Source organism: Anser brachyrhynchus (genome assembly GCF_964034855.1).
Source record: "Anser brachyrhynchus genome assembly, chromosome: 15".
Lineage (NCBI taxonomy): Eukaryota > Metazoa > Chordata > Aves > Anseriformes > Anatidae > Anser > Anser brachyrhynchus.
Window position 1 is genome coordinate 5,613,121 of NC_137733.1, and position 27,693 is coordinate 5,640,813.

The window sequence follows — 27,693 nt, forward strand, 5'->3', positions numbered from 1 at the left end:
GCCGAGCCAGTCCCACTGGCTCCTATGGGGCTGTGCGATGGGAAGGGAGAGAGGAAGGGGTTAAACACGGCAACTAACCAGTTCCTTCCAGTTTGGGGAGCACTGGTGCAGCCAGGCCCCACACTGGGGGGTGCTGAGTGGGTGCAGCACGGGGAATGAGTGGGGCATGAGTGGGGCAGTGATGGGGCATCCCCCGGCTGTGGGTCCTGCTGCCAGCAGCAGGACGGGGCCAGATCCCCTGCTCAGCACCCTTCCCTCAATGGGGGCAGCTGGCACAGGCCCTCACAGCACCCTGGGGTGCTGGGTGGTCCCCAGTGCGCCTCGCCGAGGCAGGGGCTGCCAGCAGGGCTGGGACAACCAGGCGAGAGGGTTCAGCTCCAGGATCGCTGGTCTGCCAGTGCCCTGGTGGGGAAAGAGAGCAAACGTCCATATGTGCATCGGTCCTTTTGTCCATCCACCCCTGCATCTACCCCTCGATCTAACCCTCCATCTGTCCATCCATCCATCTCTCCCTCCATCCATCTGTCCCTGCAACCAACCCTTCATCTATCCCTCCAACCCTCCAGCTGTCCCTGCATCCATCCTTGCATCCATCCCTCCATCCCTCCATCATTTCCTCCATCCCTCCATCATTTCCTCCATCCCTCCATCTACCCCCCCATCCCTCCATCCCTGTGTCCACCTGTCCATCCCTCCACCACTTCCTCCAACCGTCTGTCCTGGGGCAAACCACCTATCCCTCCATCCGTCCTTCCATCTATCCATCCATCTACACCTCCATCTCTCCATCTGTCCCTGCACCCATCCCTCCATCCTTTCCTCCATCCATCCATCTGTCCCTGCATCTCTCCATTCATCTTTCCATCCATACATCCGTGCCTGCATCCATCCCTCCATCCAACCATCCATCCCTCCCTCCCTCCATCCAACCATCCATCCATCCATCCCTCCATCCATCCCTCCATCTCCCATCTGTCCTGCATCCCTCCCTCCCTCCCTCCATCCCTCCATCCCTCCCTCCCTCCATCCCTCCATCTCTCCTCCCTACGCCTCTCCCTCCCTCCCTCCCTCCTTCCCCCATCCCTCCCCCCTTCCAGCCGTGCCTCCAGCCCCCCCCCGGCCCTGCCCGCGCTCCCCCCCGGGGCCGGCTCCTGCACCCTCACCTGGGCTCTCCCCTCCGGTGCCGCGGGGGCCGGGCTGCGACGGTGCCGTTACCGCTACCGGCGGCTCCGGGGCTCTTTAACGGGCGGCGGTGGCGGCCCGGGAGGGTGCGGGTGCGGGTGCGGGCGTGCAGCCGCGCGTGTGCGTGTGCGCGGCGTGTGCGAGCCGCTCGCAGCCTCCAGCCCGGGCTGCCCGGCACCGATCCGGATCCGGCCCTTCCTTTCTCCCCTCCCCGCCGTTCTTTTTGTCGCCTTGAGGCCCGGCGGCCCCGCGGCCGAGCGGTGAGGCTGGGCAGGCACCGAGCCCCCATCCTCCTCCTCCTCCTCCTCCCCCACCTCCTCCTCTTCCTCCTCCTCCTCCTCCTCCTCTCCTTCTTCCCCGCTTCTCCTCCCGATGTCTCCCCGCACATGAAAGGAGCGGCTGTCGGCGCACGGCATGGCATGAGCTAGGCGAGCTGGAGGTAAGCAGCCCCCCGCTTTTCTCGTCGTCGTCGTGTCCCCCCCCCCCCCCCCCCGCCGCCGCCGCTCGGCTCCCTTCGCTCTCGGGCAACCATTGCGACACAAAGCCCGCACCGCCACCGCCACGGCCACCCGGCCCCGCCGGGCGGGGAGGGGGCTGGGGCCGCAGCCCCCGGTGCAGGATCCCGCAGCCCCGTTATATAACGGCGGCGGAGCGGGCCCCGCGCTCCCGGCTCGGCGTTGGGGGGGGGGGGGGGGGGCGCGGGAAAGCGGAGAGAAACGGGGCGGGGGGGGCACCGGAGCGTGGGGTCCCCGAGGGTTGGGGGCAGCACGGCAGCGGGGGGGCTGTTTTGGGATGGGGGCTCGGGGATGAGCGCGGTTGTCGGTGTGGGGACGGGGGCAGCCCGCGGTGGGGATGCTGCCCCCCCCCCCCCCCCCCCCGCGGTCCCTGAAGCACCCTCAGGCTCCTCACCCACCCCGGTGGCATCGTGGGGCAAAACAGCCCCATCACCCCGTTACCCGAAAATCCCAACACCCCTTCGCCCTGGCACCCCAGCATCCAAGCACCCCCACACCATGAGACACCAGTAGCCTGTCACCCTAAAGCCCCAACAGCCTGTCACCCCATCACCCTGGCACCCAAGTGCCCAGGCACCCTGTCACCCCAACATCCTGGCATGCCAACATCCCAGCACCCTGACAACCCAGCACCCTGGTACCCCGGCAAACCCCAACCCTAAAACCCCAGCACCCTGACATCCTGGCACCCTATCACCCTGGCACCCTTGCGCTCTGGCTCCCCAGCATCCCAGCACCGAGACACTAGGGGATCCCAGCACCCTGCTATCCCACCACCCTGAAGTCCCAAAACCCCATCACCCTGGAGCTCCATCCCTGGCACCCAAGCACCCTGGCACCCCAACATCCTGGCACTCAAATTACCTGACACCATAGCATCTCATCATGCTGGTACCCTGTCACCCTAAAACCCCAACACCCTGGCACCCCATCACCCTGGTACCCTGACACCCTATCACCTTGGTGCCCTGACACCAGGCACCCTGACACCCCGTTACCCCGTAACCCCGACACCCCAGCACTCCGACACCATGGCACCCCAGCATCCTGGCACGCCGGCACCCCAACACCCCAGTGGGGTTATCCTCTGCTGTGGGGTGACAGAAGCCATGGGGACTGGGGGCAGCCCCCTCCCGTCACGTCACTCCCAGGGTCCAGGGGCACGCAGGGACAGGCCCAAGACAGGGATGGAGCCCACGGGGCAGATGCTGGCAGCAGGGCCCCAGCTCGGTGTGGGGCACCCTATAGCGGCTCAGGAAGCCGAGGACAGACCCCGTGGTGTGGCAGGCTGGGCCAGGCGACAGGGGAAACCGAGGCACAGGTTTGCGAGCTGCGGCTGGATCCAGGCAGTCCTTATGGCCCCAGAGGTGGGGGAGCCTGGGAGTGTTGTGGGGGATCGCTTGGCCCCACTGTGCCCCAGTGCCAGGTCTGGTGGCACAGGCGGGAGGTGGCAGCGTCCGGGTGACAGAGGCTGGTGGTAGCGTCCCTGTGGTGGGGACACTTTGGCAGTGGTCCCGGGCTGGGGACCGAGGCGCAGGGCTCTGGGTGCCTCCGTGGTGGCCGGGGGGGGGGCTCGGTGGGCGCAGAGCGGGAGCTGTGTGGTGCTGGCATTTCCCCTCCTCTGGAAGCTCGGAGCTGATTTCACTCCGGCTACCAGGAAGAGGGAGGGAGGTGGCTTTGGAGTGGGGAGGACTCGCTTCAGCATCCATTTTTAATGAGATAGATATCTATTTTTCCCCGAGTTGGCTTCCCCCACATCGATCCCTCTCCCATCCTCCGGGTCTGTTTTCCTCTCCGTGGCGGCAGGGATGCGGCGGTGGAGCCTCCCGGTGCTGGGAACCTCCTGGCCCCCTAAATCCTGCTCCTGGGGTGCAGGGCCCTTGCTCGGGCTGGGTGGCACGTGTGGGGAAGCAGGTGGGAGGAGAGGGTCCCCTGTCCCCTCCAGCGGGGTCACCTGCGTCTTGCCCATCCCGTGGGGACATGGCCATGGTCCAGCCTGAAAGAAGGGAGGCCGGGGTCTCCCTCAGGAACCTGCTGGTTTTGGGGGCTGGAGGCTGTGTTCATGCTGTGCTGGGAGCAGGCTGGGGCCCCTTTGGCAGCATCCCACCCCCGCCAAACCTCTGCCCACCTGGCACAGGGATGGCCACGCTCACCCAGGCGCTCCAGGGACAGGAGAGCTTTTGGGGAAGGGGCAGGCGGGCAGAAGGCGTTCCTCGGGGTTTCTCCCTGCTGGAGGTGTGACCGTGCCCAGCTCTGGCTCCTGGATGAGCAGGAGGCTGTGGGGCGGCCCCACAAGCAGGCTCAGGGCATCACACTGACCCACGGAGCCCCAGTAGTCCCCATTGCATGGGGTCAGCATTGGTGGGGAAATTGAGGCAGGTGGTTAGAGGGCACGGAGCACCAGGGTGGCACTGCCACCTGTCACAGGGCCATGGTCTTGGTCACAGGACAGTACCCAACAGCTTTTTGAGCCTATGGCAGCACTGAGCAGCCACACAGCACCCCGCAGCAAGAAGTCCCGTGGCTGAACACCACAGGACCCCCCCGCCCATGCTGCACATCCTCATGGGCACTGGGTCTGGGGCAGGGCTCAGGCCGTGCTGGTGGCCTCTCTGAGCTGGTGCTGCCACACCGATGGCATGGCAAGGCGCTGGGTTTGGTGGTGGTGGCCCCTGTCCCAGAGGTACCCAGGGAAGACACTGGTGTCCCAGGGACTGGGACTCAGGGACAGCCACAAGCCAGGCGCAGCCTCCTGGCTCCTCTCTCCTCGATGACCACAGACAGGCCTTGCCCTATTTCTCACCTGTTCCCAGGGCCAAAAGGGGCAACGAGTAGGGCTGCACCCTGCCGGGCATGTTGTGGCTGTGGCACAAGAGGAGCTGCTCCCCCTTCACCGTGCCGTGGTCAGCGGGGAGCAGGGAAAAGCTTGGCTGAGGGACAAGGAAGCGTGAGCATCCTCCCTGTGGCAGTGAGGTCCTGTAACTCGAGGGGGGGCTGGAGGAGGTGGGCCCAGGTCAGCCACAGTCATGGTCCAACTCTGCCCTGGTCTGTGTGTAGATGTTTGCTCGCGACCATCCCATGTTCCCCTTGTGTGGGTGATTCCTCCCCCATGTCCCTGTGGGACATGGAGCTGCCTGGGATAGGGAGGAGGACAGGGCTTGACGTATTTGGGAGCTTTGGGCCTCAGCAGTGGCACATCACTGGAGAATTGCATGCTCCAGGCCACGCTTAGCTCTCCAGCTTGACCAGGCACATCCACATTCCCAGGGCTAAATCACTGTGTTGGGCAGCCATGGCTGGGGTCAGCACCGGTCCGCACCCCCCGGGGCACCAAAGGGATGAACCCTGCCACAAGTAGACAACAGAACAGCCAGAGGGGCCCCCACTGCCTGCTGCTGGGAAGTTTTGCCTTCTGTTGTTTCTCCAGGGCCTCCTGAGCCTCTTTGCCTGCTGCAAGGTGGGATGAGCTCCGTGGCGTTGTTGGGAGCTGGTAGGGGAGCTCCTGGCCTCTCAGGGAGCTCTCAGGGTAATCTTAGGAAGGAGTTTCCCAGCTCCCATCACACAATCAGCAGGTCCCTGGGCCAAGCAGAGTGGAGGGAAGCGGAGGCTCTTCCTCACTGTGAACTCCTGGCTTGTGCAGTGGGGGAATGCATGGTGCTCAGTTTGGAGCCGTGCTCTGAGCCTCTCTCCCAGCTGATGTGTGTGAGTCCAGGCCTGGGAGGGCTGATCCGCGTGTGCACACACACACGCACGTGTACAGGCAGCCTCTCTCCATCTATGCACCCCTGCTGTCCCTCCATTCCTAGGGGAGCAGGGGCTCCTCCAGGGCCTTCTGCGGCTGCTCTGCATTGCCAGGGTGCTCCAAGTGCTCCACGGGGACGGACATACACCCCTGTGACTGCACACAGCACAGGCAATGGTCTGACCTGATGCAGTCAGAGCAGGAAACAGCTTGCACACTGCCGAGCACTGCTGGGCAGGGAGATCTTTGTAGTGGGATGTCTTTATTACTACCATGTGCTCTGGTCGACAGGTTCAGCCCCCAGAGCAAGAGCCTGCCTGGCACTGCTGCTGGCTGGGGCTGTAGCGTACAGCTGACAGTCCCGGGGAGCTGTTACCCTCGGGACTGCCGGACAAAAGCTTTGCCTGTGTGCTCTGCCACAGCACTCTGTCTTGGGTGTGTTTTCTCCGCCTGTAGAGCAACTTGATTTGCTGCATTAGTAAAAATAGATGGGCTAATGAATTCAGCTGATGCAACCCTGCGCGCGTGTGTGTGCGTGCGTGCATGCGCTTATCTGTTTGTGTGTGTGCATGTATATGTGCGTCTGAATGTCAAGGCTCATGCAAGGTGCATCTACCAGACCCTGGGGCTCCGATGGGCTGTGTGTGTGTGTGTGTGTCCATGCATGTCTGTTTGTGCATGTGTGTGTGTGCAGGAAGCCGTGAGCGATGGCTGCTCGCTGCCGAGCAGCTCTCTGTCACTGAAGCAGCGCCTCTACAAATAATAATTTTGCATCAGCCTTGGATTCCAGCAGGGCAATAACGGGGCTTCAGGGGAGGCTGGCAGGGCAGCGGGGGGGGACTCGCGGGAGGTGGTGAAGAGATCGGGACCTCGCGGGGGCTATTTGGGGGGGGGGGGGGGGGGGCTGCAGGGGCCTGCTGCCGGGGGCGGGGGGGGGGGGGGGGGGGGCGGGAGCTGTCCGCGGTGCTGAACGGCCCCCAGGAGCTGTCCGCGGTGCTGAACGGCCCCCAGGAGCTGTCCGTGGTGCTGAACGGGGCCGGAGCTGTCCGTGGTGCTGAACAAGACGGGAGCCTTGAGCGGAGTCTGACCGCTGTCCGTGGTGCTGAACGGGGCCGCGGTTCTGAACGAGCCCCCCCGGGCTCTGTCCGTGGTGCTGAGCCCCCTGTCTGTCCGTGGTGCTGAACGGCCCGGGACCACTGAACGGGGCCTGGCTGCCGTCCGTGGTGTTGAACGGCCCGGCCTGGCCCCGTTCCCCAGGGACCCCAAACCTAGCCAGCCCGGGGTCAGCCGGAGACAGCCCCGTAGCCTCCGAGCCCACAGATCCAGAGTCCACCGTGGCCCTTCCTGTGGGACAGCAGTGCCATTCAGTGAGTCTCTGCCACAGCCTGCAGCGTCCCAGGGAGCACCTGCACCAGGGTGGCACTAACAGGGTGACTGATCATACTGTCCCTCTCTCGAGGCCCTAATCCCTCCTCACTGCCACATGGAGACAGTAAACTCTCCAACGGCTTGGGCAAACCCTGGTTGCTTTTATTCTATCCATCCCAGCTTCCTCATCACCCATGTAATGTTTGTAGTGACAGGCTCTTAGACCCTCTTCTTTCTTCTCTCTTCCTGCGTCAAATCCGCCCCCCACCACTGCATCATCGCTCATTGTGGATGAGAAAACCCTCATGAATGAAGTGATTTCTCTGGCAATGACATTTCCTGTGAAATGTGCACCCTGGAATGAATTCGGGGGACTAAAAGACTTTGCCCTTTGCTTTTGTCATGTTTCCTCCCACTGTGGATTGGGAGCTGGTATTGCACTGCTGGTAGACACCACCCCCATGAGGTCTGTGAGAGCAGAGGGGGGTTGCTGTGAGGGGCTCTGAGGCTGGGTCCTTCCTGCGAGAGCCCACAGTAAGGGTGGTTGTACCAGGTATTGAAATCTCCTGAGAGAGGAGGAAAGGTCCTCTTCTGCCCTGGGGTGGCCAAAAAGCATTTGGAGATGTCTGCAGAGCTTTTGGAACATCAGAAGGCACAAAGGAGTCAAACCATGGCTTGAGAGTGAAGGGCTCTGTATTGACTTCTCCAAGTCTGTCCCAGTGGGTTAGGGGCCTGGGGCAGGGCAGGGTGTTCTCTGTGTGTCCCTGCACATGGAAGCTCTGATCTCTGCAGGATGGGATGCTTGCACTTTGTACAGTGAAGCAACACGGCCTCTCCCCTGGGCCAGAGGAGCCTGGGGGGCTGCTGCATCGCTGACCACAGCCAGGGGCTTCCCTGCAGCTGAGGGGTGGGGAAGATCCCAGCGCTGCCCCATGGTGCCAGAGACAGAGGAGAGCGGTGATCAGACCAACACACCTCCCCCGTCTGTGCTCCCTGCCCATCTCCTCCAGGATGGTGTCCTCGCCAGGCATGGCCCTGCTCCTTTCAGGGTGGTAGGAGCCCCCAGATCCTTGGCTACCCCCTTCCCTGGAGAGATGTGGCCACGTACAGAGCCTGGCTGGATGCAGCCATCTCCCTACCTGCCCAGCCTCCCACTGACCATGCCTGGAGCCAGCCTGTGCCCAGAGGGCCTACATCGCTGGCCGTGTTTCTATATGAAGTGACTTCCCGGCTCATTCATGGTTTGCGATATCTTTGAGCCAGACAGGCAGCCTCGGTGCCGGGGGCAGGGGGACCTGGCTCAGCTTTCCAAAGCAGGACTGTGAACGCCACTGATTCCGGCCCCTGGAGCCCTGCCCTGGGGACAAACCTTGGTCTGAGCTGGTTGTAACTGTTGCCAACACCTCCTTCTGGCTGAATTTCAGTCTGAGGGTTGTCAGCATCTGTCTCCTGCCGTGACTGTCCCCTGCGGGAGGCCCTGCCCCTGGCTTGCTCTCCCACGTCTGGAGGCCCCGGGCTGCCCCTCTCCCACCACCTGGCCTCTCCCCGGAGGCAGCCGGCATGGCGAATTGCTCTCGCTGTGGGCTCTGTGCCGGAGCGACAGCCTTTCTGTGCCACGTGGTAATTATCTGTTTTGATTTGTGTTGTAGTGCTGTGTTAGACACCCTGGTGCATGTTCTGTTTGCTTCCCTAATTGCTGCCAAGCTCGGAGCCACTGGTTTTAAGTTTCTTTCCTTTTTCCCCTCCTCTTCTCCTGCTTTCAAGCAAATTTAGCACATGTCCAAGCATCAGAGCCCCAAACCCTCCGTAGGGCAGAGTAAGTGGAGGCTGCATCCGAGAGGGGAGCGGCGCCAGGCTGTCTGCACAGGGCCGGCTCCGTCCCCGGAGGACAGGCTCTGGCGGTGCCGATGCCACCGCTGCTGCGCCGGCCTGCATGTGGATACGGGCTGCTCGCGCCTTCAGTGCTCACTGCCACTGCTGTCCTGCTTCCCCTCCACCCAGCCAGCGGCTCAGCGGGGCAAACAGGCAGAAAACTGCCCCTTAAATTGTGGGGCAAAGCCTGGAGCTCAGCCTTGCCATCCTGCTGGGGAGTCTCCAGGAGGTGCTGCACCCCCTAACCATGCCGCTTGCAGTTGCCCATGTTGCGGGGCTCGTTCTGGGGGGCTGCTCCCCTCCACTTGGTCCAGCAGGGCACGGAGATGCTGTGAGGCTCAAGGTGATGGGCTGGGGCAGCAGGGGAGGTTGCCATCTGTGCCCTGGGGCTGTCAGGATGCAGCACAGAGGCTGGCTCAGCTGGACACTGTCCCCAGGGTGGGACGGCCCTAGGCCATCAGCACCATGCTCACCGGCCGGGACGCTGCTCACTCGGTGCCATCGGTCACCAGCCAGACAAGGGCTTTTACGCTTTGGTTCCTGGGGGCAAAAATGTCCCTTCCCTGGGCTCCAGCTCCTCCTGGTCTGACAGGGCTTAGCCCACTCCAGCCTCAGCCCAGGCTGGGCCCTGCAGGGGGAACAGGACCCAGTCCTTTGGCAGGGATTGGCCCCGGTGAGCGTGGTGCGCAGGGTGCCAGCACGACAGGCATGGCACCGGTGGGACCCCACGCCAGGCACCGGCCGGGGCGGGGAGGGAGGCTGAGCCCCCATCAATTATTCACCTCCGTGTTTATAGAGGGAAATGTGTTTAATAATGCATGGCGGGGTGTGGCAGGGCCGTTTGAAAGCCTGCCTCGCTGCTGCTGAAATATTTATCGGCCTGTTTGCTGCGGTGCCACCGCGAGACGCGGCGCCTGGCCGGCACGGGCTTGCCAGCACAGCACACGCGGGCTCTACCACTGCCCCAGCCCCATCCCGGCCCCATCCCGGCCCCGGCCATGTCTTCCATGCTTCCCGGGGAGCCCGGTGCTCGCCAGCAACCACTCATAACCCCCCTGTGTTGCAGAGAGACCCGTGGAAGATGTCGAACCCGAGAAACGGCGACACCAAGCCCCCATGTTTGCCCCGCAATGGACTGGTGAAGATCCCCACGCAGCCCAACGGCCTCGGCTCCGCCAGCATCACCAAAGGCACCCCCGCCGTGAAAAACCGCCTGTGCCAGCCTTCCTCCGTGCCTGCCATCCTCAGCCCGGCCTTAGCCCCCCGCAGCGACCTGCCCATCCCCAGCCTGGCCTCACCGCTCTCCCTGGCCGCTCTGGCCGGCGTCTCGTCCCCTCCCGGCGCCTCCCTGGTGGGACTGAACTCGAGCGAGGCCACCCCGGGGGCGGAGCACCCCTCGCCGGAGCGGCTGCCTGGCTCGCCCTCGGAGAGGCAGCTGGCGGTGGACGAGAAGATCCTCAACCGCCTCTTCTGGTACTTTTCGGCGTGCGAGAAGTGCGTGCTGGCGCAGGTGTGCAAGGCGTGGCGGCGGGTGCTCTACCAGCCCAAGTTCTGGGTGGGCCTGACGCCCGTCCTGCACACCAAAGAGCTCTACAACGTCCTGCCCGGGGGCGAGAAGGAGTTCGTCAGCCTGCAGGGCTTCGCAGTGCGGGGCTTCGACGGCTTCTGCCTCGTGGGCGTCTCCGACCTGGACATTTGTGAGTTCATTGACAACTACCCCCTGTCCAAGAAGGGGGTCAAGTCCATGAGCCTTAAGAGGTCGACCATCACAGATGCAGGGCTGGAGGTAGGTGGCCTCGGCACCAGTGAGGTGCCCGGGGACGGGGGTGGGTAAGATGCCTGGCCAGTGGCATCGCGGATCACCCCAATGGGATGTCCCCATGGATGTCCCCAGTGCTCAGCCCTGCAGACCGCTTGCACCCAAAGGGGGGGCAAGGTTTTGGGGGTACAAGGCTTGGTTCCCCTCCATGTGGCAATGCCCCCAGGCAACATGGAGCCCGGTGACACAACGGGCCCAACCTTCCTGCCACCACGGTGGCGCCTGGGAACACACCTGCTACAGCCTGCACCACCGAGAGCTCTCTTTGGCCCCACCGAGGGTGCAGACCACTCATGGCTACACCCAGCTACATGGTGCCAGCACCCACCTCGTCCAGCAGGCAGGTGGCATCACCACGCTGCCGGTTCCTGGACCCCTGCCCATGGTCTGGGCACTGGGTGGGTGCAGGGCTGCTCTCCCAAGATTTTGGGGGGGAGGTGTTCACCCCTGCCACCCACGGGTGCTCCTACAGCCTTTACCCATCCCTGCTGTGAAGGCCGATGGTGCGGCCGGGGCTGGGGCAGGGGGAAGAGCCGGGGGGCTCCGGGCTGAGCTGGGGGAGATGCGGGGTGCCCTGACCGCCCGCCCTTCACCAGGTGATGCTGGAGCAGATGCAGGGCGTGGTGCGGCTGGAGCTCTCGGGCTGCAACGACTTCACGGAGGCCGGGCTGTGGTCGAGCCTCAACGCCCGCATCACGGCGCTGAGCGTCAGCGACTGCATCAACGTGGCCGACGACGCCATCGCCGCCATCTCGCAGCTCCTGCCCAACCTCGCCGAGCTCAACCTGCAGGCCTACCACGTGACGGACACGGCGCTCGCCTACTTCACCGCCAAGCAGGGCTACACCACCCACACCCTGCGCCTCAACTCCTGCTGGGAGATCACCAACCACGGCGTGGTCAACATGGTGCACAGCCTGCCCAACCTGAGCGTCCTCAGCCTCTCGGGCTGCTCCAAGGTGACGGACGACGGCGTGGAGCTGGTGGCCGAGAACCTGCGCAAGCTGCGCAGCCTCGACCTGTCCTGGTGCCCTCGCATCACCGACATGGCCCTGGAGTACATCGCCTGCGACCTGCACAAGCTGGAGGAGCTGGTGCTTGACAGGTACGAGGCCGTGCCTGGTGGCCGTGGTCTGGGGAACGCGTCACCTCCTTGTCCCATGCCCCCATCACCTTCTTGTCCCACGTCCCCATCACCTCCTTGTCCCGTGTCCCCATCACCTCCTTGTCCCGTGTCCCCACAGGTGTGTGCGGATCACCGACACCGGGCTCAGCTACCTGTCCACCATGTCGTCCCTGCGGAGCCTCTACCTGCGCTGGTGCTGCCAGGTACGGGAGGACGGGGCTGGGCTGCCCGCCCTGGGAGCCCGCGGCCGTGCCCGGTGCAGGGGACAGGAGGGAGGTGGCACTGGCTTTGGGATGGGGCGGGAGCTCAGGGTGGGCGTCCTGGGGCTGCTGGAGAGCCCTGGGCAGGAAGGGTGACGTGGGGCTGGGAACACGGGGAGGGGTGGGGGGCACCTGTGGGCTGAGCGGGACTCAGCTCCATCACCCTGCCTCAGCACCCAGTCCCACCAGTGTCCCAGCACCATGTCCCACCAGTGACCCAGCAGTGTTCCATCACCCCATCCCATCACCCTGACACACCACGATGCCCCGCTGCCCTGTGCCATCACCCCATCCCACCACCCAACCCACTACCTTATTCCATCACCCCATCCCACCACCTACTCCACTACCCCATCCCACCACCCTATCCCATCACCCTGTCCCACCACCCTGACCCATTACCCTTCTCCTCCACCCCATCCCACCACCCTATCCCATCACCCTGTCCCACCACCCTGACCCATTACCCTTCTCCTCCACCCCATCCCACCACCCTATCCCATCACCCTGTCCCACCACCCCATCCCACCGCCCCACCCCGGCTCAGCCTGGGGTGCCGTGGATGCTGTACCCCATTTCCAGCACCTCTGCCTGCCCCCATCCCGGTCCCACTCCTGTTTCTTTTCCAGGTGCAGGATTTTGGCCTGAAGCACCTCCTGGGCATGGGCAGCCTGCGCCTCCTGTCCCTCGCCGGTGAGACCCGAGCACGAGGCTGGGGAGGCCGGGGAGGGGGAGGAGAGGCCGGGCACGGGGACAACGCCAGCCCTTGGGGACACCCAGCACCCCCCTTCCCAGCACCGCGGGGGCTCCTGCAGCCCAGGGACGCCCCCAAACCCCCTTGGCACCCACACGGGGGTGGCCGGGGCCGTGACGGTGGCACTGTCCCCTTGCAGGCTGCCCCTTGCTGACCACCACGGGCCTGTCGGGGCTGGTGCAGCTGCAGGAGCTGGAGGAGCTGGAGCTCACCAACTGCCCCGGAGCCACCCCCGAGCTCTTCAAGTACTTCTCCCAGCACCTGCCCTGCTGCATGGTCATCGAGTAGCGCCCGCCCGCCGGGGACCGGCCCCCCCCAGACCCAGCCGCGCCGCCGGCCGACGTCACCCGACCGATTTCTTGCTGTCTGCGGGATTTGGGGAGGGGGACACGCAAGAGACGCTGCCGACTCGACCGACCCACGTGTAAAGACCCCCACCCCCCACCCCCTTTCGACGCCCCGGATGCCAGCATCTCCCCCCCCCAACACCACCGCAGCTGACGAGGGGCCCGGGCCCGGCGAGAGGAGAAGGAAGGTTCTTTTTTGGCACCCATGGGTGGTGCTTGGACGGACGGGTGCCCGGGACCCCCGCACGGAGCCACAGGCACCCCCGGATCCGAGAGACGAGCCAACCCCCCCCGTGCTGTGCGCCCCCCCCCTTCCTGCCCCCGGACCCCCCAGCCCTGCCCGTCCATAGGATGCTTTCCTCCGCCCTCGCATGCTCGCTTGCTTCAGTCTCGTGGCACGGCGGGGGGGGACAGTGACAAGTGGCACCCGCCACCCTGCCGCCCCCCAGCCCCCCCCCCCCCCATACGGCTCTGCCAGCCAGGCCGTGGCCCTGTTCACCCCCCCCCACATCCCCAGGCCGCTGCACCCCAATTTCCACCGGGGTCGGTGGGGTGATGCCCCCCCGCTGTCGGGGCCGTCACCCCGTTACTGCCTGGGGAGAGCTGGGGGGGGCAAGGGGCCACCGCCGTTGTGCGCACGCCCATGGGACGTGGCACTCGGTGCCCAGCGCTGTGACCCGTCCGGCTGGGACGGGCACGTCCCGGGGGGGGTCCCCGGGGGTCTTGGGGACCGTCCCCTTGCCCTGCTGCGGCTCCCGGGTGGCGGGGGGACAGCGGTGCCGCCACGCCAAGGCAGGGGACGTCACCTCGGGACACGCCGCCGCTTCTTCCAGACCTAAAGCCATCGCCCGGGTGCCACCGAGAGCGGCCCCGCTGCAGGGCACCGCCAGCACCCCGGGGTGCCCCAGGTGCTGCGGGGGGGCCGGGGGGCACAGGGCTGAGCCGGGCACGGGGCACGGGCACGGACACGAGCACGGACACGGACACGGACACGGACACGGACACGCTTTCGGGTTGTTTTGCCTTTGTAACGGCCGGGAAGGAACTGCTGCACCACCCGCCGCCTCCGCTCGCTCCTTTGTCCAAACCGCCCGTTTCTGGCCCCAAAACAGCCCGAGGTTCAGGCCCTGAAATGGGGCCGGGGTGCGCTGCTGGCGCTGCTGGGGCTGCCCCCCAAAAGCACCGGCACATCGCGGAGGGACAAGGGTGCGTCAGGGCACCCCGGGGTGTCGGGGCGGGGGGGACCCCTGCCCGCAGGACGGGGGTGCTGGGTGCAGCCCCCCGGGAGGAAGCCGGAGGTGGGGGGGGGGGCAAGGGCAAGGTGGGAGCGGGGGGGGGCTCGGGGTGCCCCGGGCTGGGGGAGGGGGTGAGGAGAGCAGCCCCCTGTCAGCATGGGGTGGGGGCGTCTCCGTACACCCCAGTGCACCCCCACGCCCCCCCGACACCCCCAGGGCACCCCCATATCCCCCATAACACACGCCCCCCCCCCCATATCCACCCCACTGCACCTCCACACCCCCCAGCCCCCCCACACCCCCCAGCGCCCCCACATCCCTCCCCACACCCCCCAGCGCCCCCCCGTCCCTCCCCATAACCCCCAGTGCCCCCCATCCCTCCCCACCCCCCCAGCACACCCGCTGCCCCCCAGTCTCCCCATGTACCCCCCCGTGCCCCCGGTGCCCCCCCCTAGCCCCCCCAAATCCCCCAGGGCACCCCCATACCCCCACGCCCCCATTAAGCCTCAGAGACCCCCACACCCCCGTACCCCCCCCACCCCAGCGCCCCCCCCACATCCCCCGGGCAACCTCGCTCCGGGACGGGGGGGGGCGGGGCCTGGTGCTGGGGGCGGGGCCTGGATGGATCGGGGGCGGGGCCTGGAGAGGGGCGGGGCCTGAATGGGTCGGGGGCGTGGCCTGGTGCTGGGGGCGGGGCCTGGAGCGGGGCGGGGGCGGGGCCTGGAGAGGGGCGGGGCCTGGATGGGTCGGGGGCGTGGCCTGGTGCTGGGGGCGGGGCCTGAGAGGTTCGGGGGCGGGGCCTGGAGCGGGGCGGGGCGGGGCCTGACTCGGGGGTGGTCTTGGTGTAGGGGGCGTGGTCTGACGGGGGGCGTGGTCTATGTCGGGGGCGGGGTTTAGCTCGCGGCGGGGCGGGAGGGGGCGTGGCTTGGCGGAGGGGGCGTGGCTTGGCGGAGGGGGCGTGGCTTGGCGGAGGGGGCGTGGCTTGGCGGCCGCTTCCGCGCCGGGGCCTGCTGGGGCCTGGCTGCGGCCTGCGGGGGCTGAGCGGGCCCGGGGGGCCCCGGGGGGGAACCGGGGGGGAACCGGGGAGGCCCCGGGGAGGGCGCCGCGGCCCCGCGGGGCTCGTTGCGGCCGGGCCGAGGCGGCGCAGGGCGGCCTCCTGGGCCTGAATGCCGCCCGCCGTGCCGCCAGGCTCGGAGCCCGCGTCCCGGCGAGGGGTCCCCGCGCCCCGTCCGGCCATGGAGAAGATGTCGCGGTCCGGCGCGGCGCTGGGCGGCGCGGCGCTGTCGGGGCGCACCATGTTCTGCCACCTGGACGCCCCCGCCAACGCCATCAGCGTGTGCCGCGACGCCGCCCAGGTGGTGGTGGCCGGGCGCAACATCTTCAAGATCTACGGCATCGAGGAGGAGCAGTTCGTGGAGAAGCTGAACCTCCGCGTGGGCCGCAAGCCCTCGCTCAACTTCAGCTGCGCCGACGTGGTGTGGCACCAGATGGACGAGAACCTGCTGGCCACGGCCGCCACCAACGGCGTGGTGGTCACCTGGAACCTGGGCAAGCCGTCGCGCAACAAGCAGGACCAGCTCTTCACCGAGCACAAGCGCACGGTCAACAAGGTCTGCTTCCACCCCACCGAGGTGTACATGCTCCTCAGCGGCTCGCAGGACGGCTACATGAAGTGCTTCGACCTGCGCAAGAAGGACTCCGTCAGCACCTTCTCCGGTACGAGCCCGCCCCCCCCGCTGCCCCGCTGCCCCGGCCGGGGTCTTTGCCCTCGCCCCGCGCCCAGGAGGAGGGTGAGGCGTGGGACGTGGCGCTCGGAGCGGGCATGGAGGGAGCCGAGGGGCTTTTGCCACTCGGGGTGGGCTCAGGAGGGCTCCCTGGGGCTGGTTTGAAGCCGGCTGCATCCGTCCCTGCTTGGGGACCTCCTCGCCTCTCCCAGCGGCATCGCCGGAGCTCTGTCCCATCGCTTCTCCCCTTCTCTCCCCGCTCAGGCCAGTCGGAGAGCGTGCGCGACGTCCAGTTCAGCATCCGCGACTACTTCACCTTCGCCGCCACCTTTGAGAACGGGAACGTGCAGCTGTGGGACATCCGCCGGCCCGACCGCTACGAGAGGATGTTCACGGCCCACAACGGCCCCGTCTTCTGCTGCGACTGGCACCCCGAGGACCGGTGGGTGCGGGGCCCGGCCCTGGCAGCTGCTCGGTCTCCACAGAGACCAGAGAGCCCAAAAAATGGGTTCCCAAGGGAAGCGGGGTCTCTGACACCCTGGCCTCTGTGCTGTTGCATGAAGATGGGGGCAGTTAGTACTTTTTCTTGAAGATGGAGAGGGAGGTGTGGGTTTTGTTCGTGTTTTTGACACGCCAGGGCTTCCTGAGCCACTGTTAATGCTCGGGTATGCCCAGTCTGGTGCCAGGGCCTTCACGTCTCGCTCTGGTGGTCAGCTCAGGGAAGGGCAGATACCAGCTCTCTTTCTTGCAGCTGGTCAGGTTTCCCTCCTGCCTTTCCCTGGGGGCGGTTCAGGTGTGTCTGTAAATAGTTGTGTCCATGGAGCTGTGCGCAGCCAGTGCTGTAGCACCTTCCTCGCATCCCGCTGTGACTCCTCGCAAGCTGAGTGAGGCACCGAAGTCTGTTCAGACTGGCCTTTTTTCTCTCTGCTGTCCATGTCCAGTAAAAAATAGATGTGGGAGGGATGAGGATCCCGTCAGGTGAGCGTGGTTCTGAAGACGCAGGACCTCAAATTGGGAGGGGAAGGAGAGGTGCTGCCTCACCTGGCTATTAGCACGTGGGAGGGTGCGATTGCAGCCTGGCTGCCTCCCCGTGGCATGGCCACGGCTCGCCTATGGCCGGGCACGCGGCTGCATCCATGTCGTGAGCTCCACCCGCCCCGCGGGCCGGTGTCTCAGCATCTTTCCCCGTCCTTCTCGCAGGGGCTGGCTGGCCACAGGCGGCCGGGATAAGATGGTGAAGGTGTGGGACATGAACACCACGCGGGCGAAGGAGATCTACTGCGTGCAGACCATCGCCTCCGTGGCCCGAGTGAAGTGGCGCCCGGAGTGCAAGCACCACATCGCCACCTGCTCCATGATGGTGGACCACAACATCTACGTCTGGGACGTGCGGCGCCCCTTCATCCCCTCCGCCATGTTCGAGGAGCACAAGGACGTCACCACGGGCATCGTGTGGCGACACCTCCACGACCCCTACTTCCTCCTGTCCGGCTCCAAGGACAGCACCCTCTACCAGCACATCTTCAAGGACGCCAGCCAGCCCATCGACCGGGCCAACCCCGAGGGGCTGTGCTACAGCCTCTACGGAGACCTGGCCTTCGCGGCCAAGGAGAGCCTCATCTCCTCCGACTCCAACCGCAAGCCCTACATCGGGGACCGCCGCCACCCCATCTTTTTCAAGCGCAAGCTGGACCCCACGGAGCAGTTTGAGTACATCTCCTCCTCGAGCGCCCTCAGCGTCTTCGAAACGGACGTGGAGAGCGGCAGCATGGACTGGTTCGTGCACACAGCCAAGCAGTACGCGCTGGCCGGCCGGCCGCTGGCCGAGCTCTGCGACCACAACGCCAAGGTGGCCAAGGGCTTGGACCGCAACCAGGTGAGCGCGGGGCAGGGGCTCCCGGCACAGACGTGAGGTTGGGGGATGCTGTCAGGAGGAGGAGGAGGCCTGGCTGGCAGCGGTGCTCTGCCTCTGATATCCCGTCCCTCTGTCCCTTCCCCTCTGCCCTGTGGCTGTCCCTGGAAGGTTTCCCTTCACCCACAGCGCTGTTGCCTACAGCAAGCACAAATTTCCTTGTGTGCTCAGACACTCGGCATCCCCCAGAGCCTGCCCAGCTCGGTATATGGGCAGGTGATCTGGTAGATTTGCAGCCAGGGGCTGCTTGGGACAGGTGAGGTCTGACCGTGGCTGTCCCACGCAGGTGGCTCAGACGTGGACGATGCTCCGGATCATCTACTCCAGCCTCGGCACCGTGTCGTCCGCTAACCTCAATCACAGCATGGGGAAAGGCAGCGCCGCCCTCCCGCTCATGAACAGGTAAGGGACGCCAGAGCAGCTCCGTGAGCGTCAGAGCCCCGGCCTCAGCCCGCCCTGGTTTGCAGGTTGGCGTCGTCTGAGTGCGGTCGTTTTCTGCGTGGGTGTGAGGAGCGAGCGGGCAGCCTGGCCTCGAGCCACGCAGGCTTCTGTGCTGCTCCTTCCCCTCTCTGAAGCGGCGTTTGAAGCTGGCTGTGGTGGGTGTGAGGCTGGTGTGGTGTCGGCAGTCACTGAACCGTGGCTGTGACCGTGGGCTGGGGACGCAGAGCCCCTGTCTGGCTGCCGGAGCTGCCACGGGGCTGGTGCGGAGAGGTCTCCTCCTGCCTCCGAGAGGCAGAGCACAGCTCCGCTCTGCCAGTGGCTCGCTGGTGTTGAGAACCCCGCTGCGGGCTGACGAGGCAGGAAAACTTGTTTTTCCTCTTCCGAATGACACATGAAAGTGAGGAGCGAGAGCTCCAAATTAGCTCTCAGACCTCGCAGGGCTGGGTTCCCGGGATGAGTGGCAAAGACTCAAATAACATCAAACAACGCCTTGCCATCGACCGAGCTCCGCAGCCAGCCAGGTCACTGCCTGTCACCAGCTCAAAACCACGAGCACAAGCCGGAGATCGCGGCTCTGCGTCAGCTCCATTCAGTTCCTCTTCTGTCTCGGAGGAGCCTGCGAGCAGCGACGCATAACAAATAGCCGAGCATCTTGCAGAGAAGCAGCTCCTATTTACCCTCTTCTAAGCTGAACGTGAACAGCAAGAAATGGAGTCAAGAGGCTGTGCTCGGCTCTGAAACCGCTCAGGGAAACCTCTGCAGGTGTCTTCGGTGGGTGCACAGGGATGCCAGGCTGAGAGAAAGGGCTGTGCTCACAAATGCAGTGTATTATTATTTATTTATTTTTTAAGTTACAAAGTGGGGACAGCTGACTCTTTTGCTCTCAGGAGAATTATGTCTCTTGTTCCACCATTCACATCGTAACTGGAGACCCGCATCCAGCCTGCTTGCTGGCTAGAACAGAAGCTCTGAACTTTTGCGCCTTTTAAACTGAGTGAGCGGCTTCTTTTCCAGCTTCAACCTGAAGGACATTCCCTCTGGGCTGGGCAGCGAGTCGAGACTGGATCGCAGCAAAGGAGAAAGCCGCACGGAAAATATCCTCCTGGATTCCTCCTCTACTCTGATCAACAACGAAGGTAGCGTTTGGGGGGGGGGGGGGGGGCACAGTCCTGCGGCTGTCCTCAGCTGATCCCTGATGGCACAGTCCCGGACATAGGTGGCTCTGGTACATGCTAAGTGGGTACATCTATCCTGTAAACGAGGGTATGCTCATTCCAGGGGGCAGCAGACAGGTGATTTACCCCTGTGACCTCCCCGAGGGGGCTGTGCTGACTTCCCTCTCCCTGGGCACACAGACAACGAGGAGACGGAGGGCAGCGATGTCCCTGCGGACTACCTGCTGGGAGACGTGGAAGCGGATGAGGATGACCTGTACATGATGGACCACGAGAACCCGCACGGTGAGCGTGTTGCTGGTGCTGAGAGCTGCTGCTGGTCCCAGCCACGTGGCCGGATCCTCTCCCGGCCTTCCGCGCTCGTTCCTGACCGCACGGGCGTCTCTCCTTGCAGCTGAGGAGCAGGAATACAGCCTTCCCCAGGAGGCCTTCCCTCTGCGCCACGAAATTGTGGACAACCCGTCAGCCTTGGACCACCTGCAGGACAAGGCTGACTCCCCTCACGTCAGCGGCAACGAGGCCGAGACGGTGTCACTGACGCCCGTGGAGTCCTTCTCCCTCATCTCCATCTCCCACTCGCTCTACGAGAACCGCCTGCCCTCCGACTTCTTCAGCCCCATCGTGCGGGACACGCTGCTCTTCTACGCCGAGCAGGGGGATGTGCAGACGGCCGTGTCCGTGCTCATCGTGCTGGGAGATCGCATCCGCAAGGAGATCGATGAGCAGACCCAGGTACAGGGGGGGAGCCCACAGCCAAACCCACGGCCTCTTCCTCGCTGCTTTCCCCCCCCGGGTGTCCTGTCCTGGCGGGCTGGGCAAGGATCGACCCCGCTTTCAGGGCTGGCCCAGCACCGTGCGGGCTGGGGGAAGAGCAGCTCCCCCTCTGCAGGGCTCTGCCCCTGGGAGCTGGGGCTGAGCTGTGCGTGCCGTCCCCAGGAGCACTGGTACACCTCCTACATCGACCTGCTGCAGCGCTTCCAGCTCTGGAACATCTCCAACGAGGTGATCAAGCTGAGCACGTGTCGCGCCATCAACTGCCTCAACCAGGCCTCCACCACCCTCCACATCAACTGCAGCAACTGCAAGCGGCCCATGAGCAACAGGGGCTGGATCTGCGACAGGTGAGGGCGGGAGCTGGGGGACAGCCCCGCGTCCCCTGCTGGCACAGCCTGGGGGCTGCCGGGGCAGCAGTACGCAGCAGGATGGGGCTGGTCCCCCCCCACCCCGTTCCCTCTCTGTGTCCCCTCGGGGCCGTTCCCAGCCCTCGCTCACCCCTTACCTCCGCCGCAGGTGCCGGCAGTGTGCCAGCATGTGCGCCGTGTGCCACCACGTCGTCAAGGGGCTCTTCGTCTGGTGCCAGGGCTGCAGCCACGGCGGCCACCTGCAGCACATCATGAAGTGGCTGGAGACCAGCTCGCACTGCCCCGCGGGCTGCGGCCACCTCTGCGAGTACACCTGAGCCCCGCCGCCGGCACCGGCCCCTCGCCACGGCCGGGGGGGGCAGGAATTGGTGCCGCGGCGACTCCCTGTGTGCGTATTTATTTTGGGGATCCTGTGTACAGAGCCTGGGGGCAGGGGGCTCCCCGCACCCCTGCGCGTGCCGTTTTGTACTGAATTAAACCAAACCAGCCTCGGGGCTCCTGGCGTTGCTTGACGGCTGTGGGGGGGGGGGCCTCGGGGCCGCGCTTGGGGACCGCGGGGTCTCGCTCAGCCCCCTCGCGGTGGCCCCGCTACGGCACGGGGGTCCCTATGGGGGGGTCCGCATGGCGCCCAACTTGTGGGCCCCACCTGGCCGGCGCTGGGTATCGCCCCTTTAAGCGCGGCCCCCCCCGCCGGGAGCCGTGGCGGCGCGGTGCGTGCCGGGAGCTGTAGTCCGCGGGCGGCCCATGGCGGCGGCGCGGCGGCTGCTCGGCCTCCTGGCCCCGCTGGCCTGGGCCCGGCCCGCGGGCGGCGCGGCCCCGGCGGGAGGCGGCTGGTGGGGAGCGGGGCCGGGAGCGGCGGGGCGGGCGCCGAGCGGGGCCGGTACCGAGCGGGGGGGGCCTCCCGTTGCAGGCAGGCGGGCGCGGTGCCGGAGGAGCCGCGGTGCACGGTGGAGCGGGCGGACGCGGCCCTCACCTCCGCCCTCTTCCTGCAGCGGTACCGGGCCGGGGGGGGCGGGGGGGGGGCGGGCCGGGGGGTGCCCCGGGATGGGGGTTCCGGGAAGGGGGGGGGGGCCTCGGAGGGGGGGGGGGTCCCGGGGGAGTCCCGGGGGAGGGGTCTCGGGGGGGGCCCCGGGGGAGGGGGGGGGTCGCGGGGGGGGGGGGGAGGGTCCCGGGGGGGTCCCGGGATGGGGATTCCTGGGGGGGGGGCGGGTCTCGGGGGCGGGGAGTCCCGGGGGAGGGGTCTCGGGGGGGCCCCGAGGGGTGGGGGGGGGTCGCGGGATGGGGGCGGTCTCGGGTAGGGGGACCCCGGGAGGGTCTCGGGGGGGTCCCGGGATGGGTGTCCCGCGAGGGGGGGTGGAGGGGTCCCGGGAGGGGAGTCTCGGGGGGGGGGGGACCCTGGGGGAGGGGAACCCCGGGGAGGGTCTCGGGGGTGGGGTGGGGGGGGTGTCGGGTGGGGGGGACCCCGGGGAGAGGGTCCCGGGGGAGGGGGTCTCGGAGGGGGGGGGGCCCCGGGGGGGGGGTCCTGGTGCCATCCCCATATTTCCCCTGGGACCCCCCACCCTGGTTGCGCCGCCCCCCCCCCCCCCCCCTCCCCCCCCCCCAGGTTCGCCTTCTCGCGGCCCGTCATCCTGCGCGGGGTCACGGACAACTCGGTGAGTGCCGGGCACTGGAGGGGGGGGGGATGGGGGGGGCACTGGGGGGGGCGGCAGCGGGGTGGCAGCGGCACCGTGCCCGTCCCGCCGTCCCGCAGGCGTTCCGGGCTCTGTGCACCCGCGAGAAGCTGCTGGCCGCCTTCGGGCAGCGCCTGGTGCGCCTCAGCACGGCCAACACCTACTCCTACCGCAAAGGTGAGGCGCTGCGGGGGTCTGTGGGACACCCCCGCACCCCCCCCCACCCCAGTGGTCCCGGGCAGGGCGTGTGGGGGCTCCTGGCTGAGCTCTCGCCCTGCCCGCAGTGGACGTCCCCTTCCAGGAGTACGTGGAGCAGCTCCTGAAGCCGCAGGACCCGACCACGCTGGGCAGCGGTGGGTAGCGCGCCCCCCCCCCCCCCACCCCCCCCCCAACCCACGGCTGGCCCCTGCGCAGCCCCCTCAGCGCCTGTCCCCCCCCCCCCCCCCCCCCCCAGACACCCTCTACTTCTTCGGGGACAACAACTTCACCGAGTGGGGCCCCCTCTTCCAGCAGTACGTGCCGCCGCCGTTCCGCATCCCCGGCACCAGCGGCGCCTACAGCTTCGGGATCGCAGGTGGGGGCCGCGTGGGGCCGTGGGGTCAGCATTGCGGGGGGGGGGGGGGGGGCGCAGGCAGCCCCAGGGCCGCCCAGCACCCGCTCCCTCCCCAGGCTCGGGTTCGGGTGTCCCCTTCCACTGGCATGGCCCCGGTTACTCCGAGGTGATCTTCGGCAGGAAGGTGAGCGGGGGGCCGGGGGGTCTGGAAGCCACCCGGGGGCTTTGGCGAGGGGGCGCTGAGCCTCTGTGGCGTCTCCCAGCGCTGGTTTCTCTACCCGCCGGATAAAACTCCCCACTTCCACCCCAACGAGACGACGCTGGCCTGGCTCCAGCACACCTACCCCACGCTGCCGCCGGCCGAGCGGCCCGCTGGAGTGCACCGTCCGCCCCGGGGAGGTGAGGGCTGCAGGCAGGGCGCAGGCAGGGCGCAGGCAGCGCTCGGCTGCCGCCCCGGCCCGAGGGCGGGAGGGAAAAGCTCTGGCGGGCAGCTCCCGTGGCGGGGCGGGAGCCCCAGGGAGCCCCCGCTGCGCTCTGCCCGCAGGTCCTGTACTTCCCCGACCGCTGGTGGCACGCCACGCTCAACCTGGACACCAGCGTCTTCATCTCCACCTTCCTGGGGTAGCGCTGGGCACGGGGACGTCCCCCCGGTGTCCGTGCCCCATCCCGACACAGCGAGCAGCCCGGGGGCACCAGACACCCCCCCCCCCGCCCGAAACACTGGTGTCGGGACCAAGCACCCGCTGCTGTGGTTTTTAACTGGGCTGCCCCCACCTTGGGTTAAAATTTAGGCCCTGCCGCGGGGCTTGCGCCAGCCCTGCCAGGCAGGGACGGGAGCTGGGGCAAACCCCGGCCCACGCGGGCAGGGTGGGGCTCGGGTGGGCGCTGCCCTGCGCTGGAACAGGAACAGCCCCTGCTGCCTGCACAGCACGCAGGGCTAGGAGGAGAACCGGCACCTCGGCTCCAGCAATGCCACCGAACCTGCCACCAGGGGACGGGGACAAAATGCACACCCCCCCACCCCCACCAGCCACCGGGAGAGGCCAGGGAAGCAGCCCCGGCCTTCCCCCAGCCCCTCGCAGAGAGCGTCAGGAACCACGCGAGCTCTTTTCACATTTATTGCTGAAGGTTTTGTTGTTGTTGTTGTTTTGTTTTGTTTTTATTGACATTGGCAAACGTCCAGAGCGCCGGGAAGCCAGGCAGGCTGCAGGCCAACCACGCGGCGACGCCGCCGACCAAAATGCTGTAGACTCAGTCAGATGGGGGGGGGAGTTGGTGTTTTTTTTTTTTCCCCCAAAGGGATTTCATTAAAAGGAAGATGAACTTGAACCCGGCTGCTTGTTCGAGGAACCACGGTCCCGGGGCCAGGAGGAGGGGGCGCCCCCAGCCCCTTCCAGCCCAGGGGCAGTTGTTCCCCAGAAAAAGCCCAGAGGCAAGGCAGTATCGGCAGAGCACGCGTTCGGCTCCCACCCCAGCACGTGGCTATTTACAGGAAAGAGGGAGACACCACCCTGGCCCGACGGGAGCTGGACAAGGAGGAGAGGAGCTATGTACACGGGGAGGAGGGGACCCGGCCAGAGCCGCGCGGGGAGCACCGGGCGCCCGCCCCAGCGTGCTCCGCACCCGGCTCCTGCCCCGGGGGAGCAACTTTGGAGATTGTCAGCACAGGCGGGGGGGTCCCTTCCCTCCTCTGCGGGCGACGAAGGTGTTGTCGGCCCTTCCGGGCAGCCACAAGCCACCCTCCTCCATGCCACCAGCCAGGGCTCCTCCGAGCACTGCGCTCCCCGCGGGCGGGAGCCTTCACGCCTGCCCAGCCGCGGTTCCACGGGAAGGGGGAAGGCGACGTGCCCTCGCCCAGCGCTGCCGGAGGGTCCCTGGGCACCCAGAGCGGAGGGGGGACAGACGGGGAGGGAGTAAGGCATGGTGCCAGCCCGGCCAGGGCAGTGTGGTGCCGCGGCCAGGGTGGCGGGGGAGAACCCAAGGGGGCCGGCGTGGCCCCTCGGCCGTCAGTAATCTTCCACCCAGCCGTTCTCCGAGATGAAGGCGTCGATCACCTCCTTCATGGCGAGGTTGGGGATCAGCTGGTCCTGGGTCAGGGGACTCCGCGTCACGGGATCGAAATGACCCACGCGCTGCAAGGGAGGAGGTGGCCGGGAACCGGTTACGCCGCATACCCGGCCCCGGGGCCGGCGGCACGGCTGCTTGGGCTAGCGCAGCACCCGCGCGGCGACCCAGCCCAGAGCTTCCTGCTGCTGCCAGGGCAAGGAGGGCGCGGGGCAGGAGCGTCCCCAGCCCAGCAGTACCTGGAGATGTTCCTCTATGTCCTTCCTGTCGTACGTGATCCCGCTGGGCGTGATGCAGGGCTCCCGCATCAGCTCGAAGCTGATCTTCCCGCACAGGTAGTCGGGGATGTCCCGCTTCTGGCTCGAGAGACGTGGAGCCGGGTTAGGAGGGGCCGGGCAAACGCAGCCTCAGAATTAAAAAGTGCTGAGAGGTGGCGGTGAGTGAGGGTGCAAGCAGCTGCATGCCGCAGCAGCGGCTCGGACGGGGCTTGCCCCTGACACGCCGTCCCTGCTGCTGGCCAAGGGCTGGCCTGGGAGGAGGGGAGCGCAGGAGACTCAAGCCGCAGCTTTACCTTGGCAGCAGGGACTGAAGTGGGTTAGAGCAAGCAGCTCTGGCTGGGGAGAGCGGGGAGCACGTGCCGGGGCACACTCACCTTCCTCTTCTCATCCACCTGCGAGAAGAGCTCGTCCATGTCTGCCAGGTACTTGTCCTGAAAGAGGAAGGTGCGCGGTGAGGGGGGAGCACAGCCCGCTCCCCTCTCCTCTCCCACGTCAGAGGCTCCAGGAAGGAGTGAGCCCCGATATCTCCCACCCACAGGTGCTGCAGACCCAGCTTGCCCCACGCAGGGACAGACCCCACTGCCAGCGGGGGCGTGGATTTGGCCACAGGTCCTGGGGCAGCCCCTTGGGTTCCCAGCCCCCGTTTCCCAACCCTCACGGTTGAACCGCGTGGCAGAAGTGATCCAGCTTAAAAATAACCCTCCTTTGCGGGGCTATTTTTATCCCCGGATTAGTCCCCTGCTCCGGGACGCCACGCAGACCCACACGTGGCCGCAGCGGACAGGAGCTGCTAGCATCGCACGGCCATCGAGGAACCCCGGGCGCTGCATCCGTCAGGGCACAGCAGTGTCACCGCTGCCAGGCTGCCCCAGCTGCGACAGCAGGGTGACAGGGCAGGGGCCGCTGCCACAGGGGGACCCGCAAGGGGGGCAAAACAGAAAAAAGCAGCTTGCGTCGAGCCAAGGACGGGAGGGAGCAGCACCTGGGGGAACCCCGGCTCCCTCCTGCCTGCCCTGTGCCCGCACGGCCACTCACGTGCTTGGCCTCGATGCCGGCCAGCTGAACGCGGCTCCGGCTCTCGTCCACGTTTTCTTCTTGCTGGGTCTTGCGGCACTCGGCCAACTCCCTAGGACAGAGGCAGGAGAAGTCAGGGCAGGGATCGGAAGCGGTGACGGGATGCCATCGCTGACCCAGCCCCGGGGTTCTGCTTGCCCAGGGAGGCAGGGGTGCTGTGCTCGGAGCCACAACAGCTTCACGGCACCGAAAGATCTTTACAGCGGCTTGCTTCTTCTCCCACCGCCTGCCACACACGCGCACACGTCACCCATGGGTCACATCCACGCCTTTGGGCTCAGCCGTGCAGGAGGCCGAGGGGAAAGGGGACCCCAGCTGTCGTTACCTCTCCTTCTCCGCCATGATCAGCTTGGTCAGGTAGGAGTGCAGCTCGTTCTCCTGGTTGATCCGCTTCTCCTCGATGCTGTTCCAGCGCTTCTTCTTGGCGATGCGCAGCGCGCTGGGAATGTCGTCCCCGAAGTTCAGCCGCTGCTCCTTGGCGAGGTTGTAGGCTGGGGGGGGGGGGGGGAACGACACGGGGCACGTCTCAAAGCCCGTCCGCATGGCTGCGGCATCCCCCGCCCCGCCGCCAGCCGCCGCCGCTCACCTCTCTGCAGGTTGGCGATGGCCTCGTCGTAGCTCTCCATCTCCATCTGGCACTGCCCCAGGAAGAAGTGCGCCTTCACCGACTGCCCGTCCAGCTCCAGCGCCCGCTTGCAGTCCGCCAGCGCCTTGTCGTGCTGCTGCATCTTCAGGTAGCACAGGGCCCGGTTGGTGTAGTACACGGCCACCAAGGGGTTGCGGTTCTGCGGGGCGGACGGGCGTCAGCGCCGGGCAGGGCGACGGCGCCGAGCCCGGGCACCCGGGGGGGGGGCACCGGGACGGGGGGGGGGGCACGGAGCGGGGGGGGCACGGAGCGGGGGCGGCACGGAGCGGGGGGGGCACGGAGCGGGGGGGGCACGGAGCGGGGGGGGCACGGAGCGGGGCCCGCGGGGCGCTGCCGCCACCCAGCCCCGCGCCTCCCTACGGGGGGGGGGCACCGATGTGGGGGGGGGGGCACCCCGGGGGGGGGGGGGCCGTGCCGTGCCCACGGGGCTGGGGTCGGCCCGGGGGTGGCTCGGGGGGTGTGGGGGGGTCCCGGGGCGCACTCACGATGGCGCGGCCGTAGGCGGCGGCGGCCTCGGGGTACTTGCGGCCGCCGAAGAGCCGGTTGCCCTGCTCCTTGTGCTCCTGCGCGCTGTGGCTCTTCTCGGGGCTGCCGCCGCCGCCCCCTCCCGCTGCTCCCGGCCCCGCCGCCGCCGCCGCGCCGCCGGGCCCCGCCGCGCCGCCCTCCCGCTCCTCCTTCCCCTTCATGGCCCGGCCCGGCCCGGCCCTGCCGCCCGCCGGGGGCCGCCGGCTCCGCTCCTGCTGCGGCCGCGCACTGCGACAGCGCCGCCCCGCCCCCCGCCCCGCGTCACTTCC

At 67.0% G+C, this 27,693-nt stretch overlaps 4 protein-coding genes across 6 annotated transcripts; 3 read left to right on the forward strand and 1 right to left on the reverse strand.

The window, feature by feature from the left end:
• The first annotated feature begins 1,130 nt into the window (after positions 1-1,130).
• On the forward strand, positions 1,131-14,043 carry FBXL16 (F-box and leucine rich repeat protein 16). 2 transcript variants are annotated; one of them, XM_080557481.1, is made up of 6 exons: positions 1,131-1,621; positions 9,746-10,465; positions 11,095-11,603; positions 11,743-11,827; positions 12,514-12,577; positions 12,778-14,043. In XM_080557481.1, the coding sequence occupies exons 2-6, from the start codon at positions 9,761-9,763 to the stop codon at positions 12,924-12,926; spliced, it is 1,512 nt and encodes a 503-aa protein (XP_080413607.1). In that variant the 5' UTR covers positions 1,131-1,621; positions 9,746-9,760; the 3' UTR covers positions 12,927-14,043. The 2 variants fall into 2 exon arrangements, with proteins under 2 accessions (XP_080413607.1, XP_080413606.1); XM_080557480.1 differs by lacking the exon at positions 1,131-1,621 and having other exon boundaries at positions 9,344-10,465.
• A 1,164-nt stretch (positions 14,044-15,207) lies between these two features.
• On the forward strand, positions 15,208-21,608 carry WDR24 (WD repeat domain 24). 2 transcript variants are annotated; one of them, XR_013939535.1, is made up of 10 exons: positions 15,208-15,936; positions 16,209-16,386; positions 17,145-17,820; positions 18,143-18,258; positions 19,312-19,433; positions 19,653-19,757; positions 19,867-20,204; positions 20,409-20,593; positions 20,763-21,002; positions 21,525-21,608. XR_013939535.1 is itself a non-coding variant. In XM_080555993.1 (9 exons), the coding sequence occupies exons 1-9, from the start codon at positions 15,387-15,389 to the stop codon at positions 20,929-20,931; spliced, it is 2,439 nt and encodes an 812-aa protein (XP_080412119.1). In that variant the 5' UTR covers positions 15,208-15,386; the 3' UTR covers positions 20,932-21,108. The 2 variants fall into 2 exon arrangements, 1 of the variants encoding a protein (XP_080412119.1); XM_080555993.1 differs by lacking the exon at positions 21,525-21,608 and having other exon boundaries at positions 20,763-21,108.
• Positions 21,318-23,612, forward strand: JMJD8 (jumonji domain containing 8). Its single transcript, XM_080555994.1, is given in 10 exon segments — positions 21,318-21,447; positions 21,525-21,608; positions 22,218-22,266; positions 22,365-22,461; positions 22,569-22,637; positions 22,739-22,858; positions 22,954-23,021; positions 23,101-23,205; positions 23,207-23,236; positions 23,382-23,612. Coding segments are annotated over 10 exon segments (792 nt in total). The 5' UTR covers positions 21,318-21,358; the 3' UTR covers positions 23,463-23,612.
• Positions 23,613-23,941: 329 nt separating this feature from the next.
• Positions 23,942-27,665, reverse strand: STUB1 (STIP1 homology and U-box containing protein 1). The gene is made up of 7 exons (XM_080555995.1): positions 27,385-27,665; positions 26,840-27,038; positions 26,579-26,744; positions 26,215-26,305; positions 25,554-25,610; positions 25,141-25,257; positions 23,942-24,969 (listed from the first exon to the last, which is right to left on the reverse strand). Exons 1-7 carry the CDS (start codon positions 27,583-27,585, stop codon positions 24,844-24,846), a joined length of 957 nt encoding a protein of 318 aa, XP_080412121.1. The 5' UTR covers positions 27,586-27,665; the 3' UTR covers positions 23,942-24,843.
• Between the last annotated feature and the right edge of the window lie 28 nt (positions 27,666-27,693).